Source organism: Cricetulus griseus, chromosome 5, assembly GCF_003668045.3.
Source record: "Cricetulus griseus strain 17A/GY chromosome 5, alternate assembly CriGri-PICRH-1.0, whole genome shotgun sequence".
Taxonomy (NCBI): Eukaryota; Metazoa; Chordata; class Mammalia; order Rodentia; family Cricetidae; genus Cricetulus; species Cricetulus griseus.
The window spans coordinates 181,403,860-181,415,095 of NC_048598.1; the positions used below are offsets into that span (position 1 = coordinate 181,403,860).

Consider the following 11,236-nt stretch of genomic DNA (forward strand, 5'->3'; position numbering starts at 1 on the left):
ATGCTGTTGGTGCCACCTGGTGGCTACTTGTAGAACTGCAGCAAGAGATGAACAATTGCCCAGCAAAACAATTATTAGAGGCCCCCAGGTGCTGGGCTCCCTGCTGGTATGGAGGACTGCACATGTACAGAGAGCCCAGTGGCTGGTGGCCTCACTGGGATGGTGTCTGACTCTTGCAACCATAGGACTTGATGATGGCCTTGACCTCTGGAAGACACTATCCTCTGGGTGACTTCTAGAGCCTTTCTGAAGGCACACACAGCACTGCATACTGTACTTCAAGTTACTAGGGATCCATAGAAGACAGACACCAGACACATGTGGTGGTGTACACCTTTAGTCTAGCACTCAGAAGGTGGAGACAGACAGATCTCAAGTTCAAACCCAGCCAGGCCTACCTAGCACTGGACATTGGAGGGGGGGGGGCACACACATGGTAAATAGTGTTCTCTGTGACCCTCAGACTTAGAGCAAAACCTTATATAAATAAAACGGCTGAAATGTAGAAACACAGCTAAAGCCAAGGTTGGGCCAGATGGAGTGCTGCAGGCTGTTCTTTCCAAAGGCACCTCTGGGATGTCTCTAGTGCAGAGGAAGGTGTAGATGGAAGTTTCTGTCCTGCCACCATTCGGTCTCAAATAAACAGAGGCTATTAATTATAAACTGGCTAATGGCTCAGGCATATTACTGACTAGCTCTCACAATTAAATTAACCCATAATTCTTATCTATGTTTAGCCACATGGCTTGGTACCTTTTCTCAGTAAGGCATTCTCATCATAATTCCTCGGCGTTTGGCTGGCCACTCTGTCTCTGCCTTTCCTCTAACCAGAATTTGCTGGTTGCCCCTCCTATACTTCCTGCCTGGCTATTGGCCAATCAGCATTTTATTAAACAAATACAAGTGACAGGTTTTTACAGCATATAAGAGCCTTATCCCACATCAGGACGGGGTCTAGAAGTCGTGAGCATTTTACTGTTGTGTATGCCCCCATCACAGAGGTGGGCGGAGCTCTTAGTGGGAGTGAATACAGTGATGGGCAGCTGAGCCCACTGTTAACTCAGAATCATTGTTGCATCTAGGGGATGCTCTTGGGACATGTGGTACCCTCACCAAAGGCAGACCTAGCCTAGCCTTCCGGAGCAGATGAGGGGCTAGACCCTGCAGCCAAAGGAAGGGCCTGGGAAGCTTAAATGAGGTGTCTGAAGTAGTCCAATTTATGGAAAGTTGAATGGTGTTTGCCAGGGTGGGGACCAGTGGGAATTGCTTAATGGTTATAGTTTCCATTTAGGGAAATGACCTAATAAGGCCAGGGAAGGAGAAAGGAAAGTTTACTGTTTATCTTACGTGGACTAAGTTGAGAGGACTTTTGGGTTGTGTTCTGGGATAATGGTTGGGTACTTGTACTGTGACACTCTTGAGTTGTGTTCTAGACTTGTATGGCACTATTCCTGGGGAGATGGGAGCAAATGTCTATTTACCTCAGCTAGGGAACCCATGACAAAGTACAGTTACTACCAAAGACCAACCTGGCGACCAGTGAGTTTTACAGAGGTGGGTGGCATACAAGAATATAGGTGAAGGGTTGTTTACAGGAACTCCAAAGACAGCTGCATCACCTCAGCATGAGTGACAGCTCACAAACACACTACACAAACTACAGGCAGCTGAACAGGCTACAGGCTCAGCTTGTTGTTCAGCTGATCTGAGGCTGGGAGCGACAGACCTAGTGAGTCTGGTCAGTTTCAGGGACTTCTGAAGCCCATGAATTTACTTTGCTGAGCTCAAGGAGCTTCCCTGCAGGAGGTGTGTTTCACCAACACCCTGTCTTACAGTTTCCAAGACAGGAAGCAGCTACAGTTGGTCAGGCATTGCTTTCACCCCAGGAAGAGGCCAGGCGGTTTGCACTAGGGGAGGGAAGGCCTGTCCATGGAGTCTGAGACCCTGGTGAGGATCCTGCCCATATTCCTTCTTTGTTGGGAATGTGAACTGCTTCTTGTTCTCTCCCTGGCTCTCAACATTAACATTTTGTAGGGTGCTCTGCTCCAGCGTGCAGGTCACACTTGCAAACCAATGTGCAAGCTCTGGCCACCCTAGCTGTAAGTCCCAAACCTTCTCAACCCTTTCACAGGCTTTTTGAATGCCCTCCCACACCACAGGTGGGTGCTCCGCATGCAGGAGCTAACACCCTGAGCTCAATCTCATTCCCTTCTTTGGGGCTACCATCTGGCACTGGCTGCTGTTTGATGTCTTGGTACTTTGTTCTTTTTAGACATTGTGTAGGGGCTGGAGTGCTCTGTTGGTAAACAAGATTGATCCCCAGAATATGCATTTAAAAAAGCCAGACACAATGGTGGCATTTGACTATAATCCTAATGCTGGGGAGACTTAAGACTGGGTCCCTTAAGCTTGCTGACCAGACGGCCTAATCAGTGAGCTCCAGGCCAAATGAGAGGCCCCGCCTCAGAAACCAAACCACCCACAAACCAAATAAAAACTAAACATCACTAAGTAGACCCTGGCTCCAGACACGCGGACTCATGCATGCATCCACACTAACATACTCATGCGCTCCTAAACAAACCATTTTTAAGTCCCTGCTTCCCATGGCTGGATTCTAGGCAGGTTACAAGTCTATGACATGAAAGGAGCCATTTCAAGCCGAGTCACAGCAGCTGAAGGGTTAACAAGCATCATATATTCTGAATGGTGGAATCAGAAAAGTCAACAGGGCTGTTCATTAAGGCACTGGGATATTTCTGAACCCAAACCCGAAAGGTATACACGAGCCATATGGACAACTCAGAGCAAGAGGCTCCAGCTGCGGAAGTGAGGGGGAGCTCCAGGGCGGGGAGTGGACCGAACCCTAGGGGGGCAGGGGCGGGAGAGGTAAAGTCTCTGGTGTTTTACTTTTAGGGCCAGCCAGCTGCTTATGAGGACAGCCTGAAGGAGGCGGGGGCTGTGCAACAATCCTCGCTGGTGAGAGAGATGGGCTAGCTACACTAGGAGCTCATGCAAAGCATGGCTGAGCAGGCTGGAGGCCAGGGTGAAGCCGCCTCAGAAGTCACGGCATGAGGGTGTGGTGCGCGGCCAGGTTTGCTTTGGTTCCTGTGGTGCCTGGCGAGCCCCCAGCCTCCAGCTCCTTTCTGATACTTGCTGACAAGTGTTACTGCTTCAGCACTTACAACAGCCTCAGAACGTTTAAGATCCAGAAGACTGCCAGGCGTTTCGGTGCACGCCTTCGGGAAGCAGAGGCAGAGGCAGATGATCTCTGTTGAGTTTGAAGCCAGCCTGGTGTACATTGTTCGAGGACAGCCAGAACTACAGTGAGCCCTGGCTGCAAACACATAGGTGCGTGCATGCATACATACATGCATACTTAGTCACTCCAGGGAGAATCCCAAATCCCGTCTCAGAACTTCACTGGCCAGCCTATCTGGATGCCCCTCCTCCTCAGCACGGCTACACGAGCTTAAGTGCTACCCCCGGCCCAGATGGGTCCAGCTCCAAGCCACTGTCTACAGAACAGCAGCTACTACTTAACCCTCAAAACTAGCCAGGGTCCCATTACCCATCGCAGTGAGGGCTCCCGCAGCCATGACTAACCCTTCCCTCACCTGCAGCCTCCAAACCTGCTTACAAAAGGGCTATGGGTCAACTGTCAGACTATAACTAGGAAGGTTGAACCAACCCCATCTAGGGCAACACCTCATCGATGTATGTGGGGAGCAACAGTTGTTCTAACAGGGCAGGGAAAGGGGAGCTCTGTACTGTCTACCCACCCACCGGCCAAGCACTTCTAAGTGGCAGACCCAGGAGGCTGTAGTGACTGGCACACCACTACTGCCCATCTGATCTCCTGTGAATTCCTTCCAAAGCCCTGTGTAAACTCCATCTCTGGCTGGCTGTGGTGTCGCACGCCTTTGATCCTAGCACTTAGGAGGCAGAGGCAGGTGGATCTCTGTGAGTTCTAGTCAGCCTGGTTTACAGAGTGAGTTCTAGGACAGCCAGGGCTACAAAGAGAAATCCCATCTCAAAAAAAAAACCAAAACAAGCCAGGCGGTGGTGCATGCCTTTAATCCCAGTGCTCGGGAGGCAGAGGCAGGTGGATTTCAAGGCCAACCTGAACTCTAGAGTTCCAGGACAACTAGGGCTGTTAGACAGAGAAACCCTGTGCTGAAAAACAAAAAAACCCACATCTCTGAAGATTCGGTGAGGACTGTTATACCCTAGCATCAACAGGACACTGCCCTGAGCCAAACCTCCTGGAGGACGAGGGCTCATCAAAGCCTCTGGTATTGAAAAAGAGGGCCATGTGACAGTGGCCTCAGTGTGACAGGTGGCTGACCACACAGGTGACTACTCGGCAGCCGGACTCCTGGGTCCAGCTGCCTCCCTCGCTTTCAGCAGAGCTAGGACAGGATAGAAATCTCTGGGCCTGGTTTGCCAATAAGCAGGGCCCCACCATACCAAGGTGCCTGAGGCGCATGCTGCTGGCAAAGTCTGCCCCTGAGGCTGTCAATGCTGCCGTCAACATGGGTGACAGATGAGTCCTTGTGCAAATATAAAGAGGTTTATTCACTCGTTACTGAGGTACAAAACATAATGTATAAAAAGCCAGCTCCTCTCTCTTCAGTGTGAGCATCTTGTGCCGCCCATGGCCACCGCGTCAGGCTTCAAACATAGCACAGTTGGTGCAAAGTGTCTTCTCACCGTCGTCAGAGTAACTACAGTTGTCGGGAGAGAGAGAGAAAAACCACATAAGAGGCCGACTACACCCCCTACTTCCTAAAGCCCTTAGTCCCAGGACACCTCAGCATGCGCACTTGCTGGAAGACAGACTCATGTGACTGTACCTTCCAGGGACAGTCTGGGGATGCCACTGTCTCTGGGAGGAGGTCTAGCATGCAGCATTCTATGGACCTGACCTCTGGGCTCCAGTCCTTTCTAGCTCACCAGACAGGTAAGCAGATGTCATGAGACACACAGGTGTGACATGAAGACACAGCAACAAGATGGCCACTGACACTAAGGACCTATAGCAAGCTGTCACTAGAAGCTGGGAAGCAGCCTGGCCAACTCTCCCTCCCAGCCCTAGTGTGACCAGCCCAGCCCTGCAGGCACCCGAGACTTTCCCCCAGAGCTCCCCTGCATGCGCACTCCTGATCTCTCCAAACCACTGAAGACTGAAGAGTCCCCTAGCGGTGAGGAATTGCCATGTGATTTTTTTTTTTTTTTTTTCTGACTGATTAACTTTAGGAATGTTGGGCCTGAGCTTATCTGGATCCACTGGACTGATTCCATACACATTTGGTGGAGTGTGTCCTCACAGGGTGGGACAAGGGGTGGGGCTCTGCAGTGTCCATCCACTCACCAAGTACTTACAAATAAACAGCTGACCCAGCTGGCTGCAATGAGGGCAGGCCTGACCTGCATATGTGCCCGGCGGCAGGTGTGAGGCAACCCTCAGATGACAAGCACACGGAACAGAGATAGAAACTAGGAAAGCGTGGACTACTGGAGTTCTAATAAGGACTCGGAAGACCAGACCACAAGGCTGGTTAAGCCAGGCAGCTGCTTCAAGCAGGCCACAGATACTTGAGAAGCATGGCTTTCCTTCAAAAGGATCACAGAGTCTTGAGAAGAACCCGGTAAAGCATGTACTGCCAAGTCCTGTCCTGTCCTGTAACCTGATGGCGAATGGTGCCTACAGAGTACACACCCAGGGAGAGGGACTGTGATTTCCGCAGCCCCACAGGTCAGAGCACTCACTCTGCAAGGCCACACAGCATGCAGGCCAAGGCACCGCAGCCCCAGCAGGTGTATATACATTGTCCACACAGGGCACGGTCGCACTGGCTGCAGACCGCCTTCCCATCTGCAGATCTCACACAGGATGAGCAAGCGATGGGAGCTGTCCCAGGCAGACCTGTGAGGAAAAAACACCACCGGCACTGGAAAGAAACTGGAAGAACACGAGGGCAGTGGGCACCTACCTGCCCCAGCCACTGAGTCCTTATAACTATCAGCCACCTGGGGCACTAAAGATCCACAGCGAGGCATTCCCAGGGCATATCACCCACCTAGTCCTAGCATGGAAGGGTCACTCTTCCCTGGAGTACTCTATCAGAACTCTGTGTCTCTGTCTAGGTCTCAAGATATGGTTCCCTGTTTTGCTGGTCAGCCAGGAGGTTTCTGGGACCAGCCAGATTTAGCGCTGACACAGAGGCCTGCCTTCACCAGTCACATGAGCTCATTTTTCCACAGGCAATGGACCAGCATGTTCCTACTACAGACAGGATACCAGGAGAGCCCTGTTCCTTTTCCGATACAACAACTGGAAGCTGCTGACTTCCACTCCTGGATGTCTCTGAGGGGCAGACCTCCCAACAACAGGAGGCTTCCAAACCTTCTGCCATTTGCTCAACTTACCAGGTTCAAAGTCAGTGGTTCTCAACTTTCCTGACACTGCAACCTTTAATATAGTTCATGTCGTGGTGGAGACAGATTGGCTAAAGGGTCGTGACCCAGTTGAGAACCACTGCTCTAAGCGGATGCTACTTGCCAAGGTTGTCAAAGCCCCTGAAGAGAGCATTTGCCAAGGTGTTTCCTAGGTGTGATAACCAGCGAGTACCGCTGGCAGCCACTCACCAGCTTCTGAGGCCTGAGCTGGGCACCGTATCAGTCGGCCATCAGGTCCAATCAGCATCTGTCCCCTTGCAGCTTGAGGGGCCCCCACCAGGCCAGGCTTCAGTGACTCCGGCAGGTGGATGATGGGACATCTTTCACCCCATATGTGGTCTCTACAGGCCTGGGCCCCTTGGAAAAGGAGCTGCTTGGTTCTTTCTGGGGAAGAAAGATCCTTCCTAAAGACAACACTGCCAACTGCAAAGCCCCTGCATAGGCGTCGTCCTCTGTGCCTGTTCCCTAAGTGGTGACACTGCCAGGGCCTCCCTGCCTCCAAGCTGAAAATGCTCCCGTCCTTTCTGTCTCCACTGTTCGCTCCTTCCACAGCAGCCTGCAGATGCTGCAGCCCAACCCCACCACCCCGATGTGCTGGGCGCAGGGTTCCTTCCATTAGCCTATCTCAGCAGCCACAGCTAACCTTACTTCACTGGGTTAGTGTCTTACTCTTCACCCTCCTATAAGCACCTGTCTTTCACGCCAGAGAAAGCTCTGGCCTTGAACCACTCACTCTCCAGAGCAAGTGCCCCAAAGAGGCAGGAAACACACAGGTTCAAAACAGCGCCTACAATCACCATCAGGCCAGCGGACAACTGCACTTACTATAGGGGACAAAGACAGCAACCTCCTGACAAAGGTCTCCCAGAACCTTCCAGGTCCACCCACCCCCTATCCCAGCGCTAAGTGGGCTTTAACAGGGGCTTCCCATTAGGCTACACTGTGTGCTGGTTCCAGAAATGCTCACTCCCACATACAGCCAGGGGAGACCTGTCAGACCCAGGGGCCCCTCTGTGAAACTGGCAGCAGCAACAGCCAGCAAAAAGTCACAGGGAGTGGCTGTTATCAGGCCAGTTACAGTCTGTGCCACCTCCTGCTTTAAGATAGAAAGTAGATACAGAGGCACATCCCAGCACTCAGGAGGCTGAGGCAGCAGGAGTGTTTAAGTTCAAGGTTAGCCTAAGATACATTGTAAAAGCCTGCTTGAAAAAGAGGGAGATAGGAAGATTCCCATGTTGAGAGTAATCTTTCTCCTCAAGGACTCCTGGCCCACAAAAGAGTCCAGAGTGTAGGCCGAGGCTTGGTATTCATCCTTCAGGCCTCAAATTGTGTGTACTGTATGACTATACAACACCCCAGAAACCAGCACCCCTCCCTGACCTGGCTGGTTCTGACTGGCCCTGGCAAGTGCTCCAGGATATAAGTCTTTAAAAGAGTAGAGCCAGGCTGCTAGGTTCCAATTATACTTAGGTTTTCTTTTTTTTGGGGGGTGGGGGTGGTTCAAGACAGGGTTTCTCTGTGGCTTTGGAGGCTGTCCTGGCACTCGCTCTGTAGACCAGGCTGGCCCCGGAACTCTCAGAGATCCGCCTGCTTCTGCCTGGTGAGTTGCTAGCATCAAGGGCGAATGCCAAGACTCCCGTCATGTCTACTTTTGTTTCTTTTAAATGAGTGCATGACGCTTTGCTGTTCAGGCCTCACACTTCACTCATCACCCCTGAGGTCTCAGCACTCGAGTTTGCATTCCACAGTACAGAAAGGGAAAGGGCCCATCAGCTACACACACACACACACACACACACACACACACACACACGGGGCGCATTAGGGAGTCTGGAATTCACACACACACACACACACACACACACACACACACACGGGGCGCATTAGGGAGTCTGGAATTCACACACACACACACACACACACACACACACACACACGGGGCGCATTAGGGAGTCTGGAATTCACACACACACACACACACACACACACACACACACACGGGGCGCATTAGGGAGTCTGGAATTCACACACACACACACACACACACACACACACGGGGCGCATTAGGGAGTCTGGAATTCACACACACACACACACACACACACACACACACACACGGGGCGCATTAGGGAGTCTGGAATTCACACACACACACACACACACACACACACACACACACGGGGCGCATTAGGGAGTCTGGAATTCACACACACACACACACACACACACACACGGGGCGCATTAGGGAGTCTGGAATTCACACACACACACACACACACACACACACACACACACACGGAATTCACACACACACACACACACACACACACACACACACACGGGGCGCATTAGGGAGTCTGGAATTCACACACACACACACACACACACACACACACACACACACACACACACACACACACACACACACACACACACACACACACACACACACACACACACACACACGGCGCATTAGGGAGTCTGTAATTCCGCAGCCTGGGCTTTAACGACACATCCCAAAGGCACAGCGCACCACTCAAAACTACAGGCATAAACTTCGCCCTAAGCCAGGTAAGCCGCGTTGCATCGGCCCCAGAGAGCCATCACTGCAAAGCAACACCCTGCCGCCAGAAAGCCCACTTGAGGGGGCCGACTCCCGCTCGACAGTCCTCGGCTACACTCGCATTTCCCCGGGAGCCGCCCCAAGCCGCCTCCACCCCCGGGGATGGCGACGCGCAAGCCAGTTGGGGTCTCCCACGGCGCGGCGCTGCGCGCCCTACCACGGAACTCCGCACTCACCGAAGACCTCCCGCGAGTAGCGCTGGGCGAACACCCCGCGGCTCAGCTCTCTCGGGCCCACATGGACCTTGAGCTGCAGCGGGGAAGCGTCCCCGAACGGGCAGCTCCGCTTCGGCATGGCAGCGGGTACCAAACACTGACCACAGCGGCGCGGACGTCACAGCGCGCTCACAACGCCGGCGGGGGCGGGGCTGGCGACGGCGCGGAGCCCGATAGGCCGGGGAGAGGCCGGGGGCGGGGCTCAAGGGCGCGCAATAGGCCGAGGGAGGAAGTGGGTGGAACTCAGGGGGCGCGGGAAAGGCCAAAGGGATGGCAAGGAGGGCGGGGTCTTCGCGTGGCGCGGCGCGGGATAGGCCGAGAGTTGGAGGTGGGCGGGGGTAGTGCGCGAGACGACTCGGGATAGGCCGAGGATTAAGAGGCGGGGGCTCTGGAGGGTGTGGCGCGGGAAACCAGCGGGAGGCTACCCAGGGGCGGGGCTTACGCGCCGGGGCTCTGTGTAAGCCTGCGCGGCACAAAGTCTCCGCGGTCGCTTAGCAACTGTGATGGGTGGTCTTCCCGGGGGACGAGTCGCAGCAGCAGGGTGGGTGCCGGCACCCATCTCTCCCTGCGGTCCTCCTGCGTCCGTGAGCCCGAGCTTGGGTGAGCGTTTACCGCTGGCACTGCCTGCCTGGGCGGCTCCTAACGCGGTGCACACAGTCGGCACAGCAGCGGTGCCGAGGGCCTCCTGAGTCCTGTATTCTTTCCACACTCTATCTGAACCTAAGGGCGACTTGTTGAGGTGCATTGAGTTTTGCGCTCATCACGGTGCGAGGGAGGCCTGGCGCATGCTCAGCATTCTCCAGATTTTGAGACACACACCCCCTCACCCCCAGTCCCAGTACTTGAGTTTGCGTTCCCGAGTTCGGAAAGGGAGAAGGCCAATTAGGGGATCTGTAATTACAAAGGCACAGCCTCAGATTAAGGCGTTGGGTTCTCTGCAGGCCTCTCATCTTCCTTGATCTGCAGATGGAAACTACATGGGGTGTCTGAGTCCTCATCTCATAAAAACACCAACCTCTTTGAGTTCGGGTCCACCCTAAGGACCCCGTTTTAACTCGTTAAGAATATATATATACCCAGGAGCCAGGTGTGGTGGCGGCGCACGCCTTTAATCCCAGCTCTCCGGAGGCAGAGGCAGGCGGATCTCTGTGAGTTTGAGGCCAGCCCAAGCTGTGTGGTGCGACCCTGTCTCAAAACACCAAAAATAAAATAAACAAAAGGCTGTATCCAGATAGTCACATTCTGAAGTCTTAGGAGTTAGGACTTCAACATGAATAGCATAGGACAAGTGCCAAGTAGGTGTACAGGTTAAAGCCCTGATGACAAACACCTGTAGAAGTGACAACTGCCTTCTGTGTTTCCTTCCCCGTGGGTGGTGTCCCCTGTTGTAGAACTGTAAGGAACAGGCTCCACCTCTATGTGGAGGCATGGGCTTGTCTCCTACTGTAAGGCTTAAATCCAGTGGGACAGACGGGGCGGGAACATGGCTAGGGAACCACCACCAGGACTGCTGTTCACATTAAGATAATGACACCCCCACCCCCTCACCCGGCCAAGAATTCCCACAATTCCCTGCAAGCTTCCAAAGGGTTTCACTGGGTCTGGCTGCCGGTGGGTGTTAGAGAGGGGTAATCATGTCATAGTTTCTTCTGTCTTTTCCCTTCAGTTGGGGGCCACAGCCAGAGTATGCTTGTAAAATGTCTGACACTGAGCTTTTTCTTACTCTTTTTCCAAAGTTCCCACCAAATGGCATCAGAATCTCATACAGGGAGTACTCATTCTGTGTGTGCCGATGTATCTGGCTGCTCTCCCGTAGTTCTGAGCTTGCTCCCTCTAGTTCAAGTCTGTGGCAGCTGGTTCGTTTTGATACTGGGTGTTCTTCTGTCTAGAAAGCCTAAAGTTGTGTATCTGCCTGTTAGGCACCAGGGCCATTGGC

General features: G+C 53.2%; 1 protein-coding gene across 1 annotated transcript; it reads right to left on the reverse strand.

Moving 5' to 3' along the window:
- Positions 1 to 4,551: 4,551 nt before the first annotated feature.
- Siva1 (SIVA1 apoptosis inducing factor) lies at positions 4,552 to 9,419 on the reverse strand. The gene is made up of 4 exons (XM_027416643.2): positions 9,262 to 9,419; positions 6,652 to 6,846; positions 5,773 to 5,929; positions 4,552 to 4,727 (listed from the first exon to the last, which is right to left on the reverse strand). Exons 1-4 carry the CDS (start codon positions 9,377 to 9,379, stop codon positions 4,670 to 4,672), a joined length of 528 nt encoding a protein of 175 aa, XP_027272444.1. The 5' UTR covers positions 9,380 to 9,419; the 3' UTR covers positions 4,552 to 4,669.
- Positions 9,420 to 11,236: the final 1,817 nt, after the last annotated feature.

Bases quoted from the DNA above. Each gene is read 5' to 3' on its own strand.
- Siva1 (XM_027416643.2), bottom strand. From the start codon at position 9,379: ATGCCGAAGCGGAGCTGCCCGTTCGGGGACGCTTCCCCGCTGCAGCTC. The intron at 5,930-6,651 runs GTGAGTGGCTGC...TTTTCCTCACAG, and splicing joins AGCTCAGGCCTCAGAAGCTG to GTCTGCCTGGGACAGCTCCC. The intron at 4,728-5,772 runs GTGAGTGCTCTG...CGACAACTGTAG, and splicing joins ATGCTGTGTGGCCTTGCAGA to TTACTCTGACGACGGTGAGA.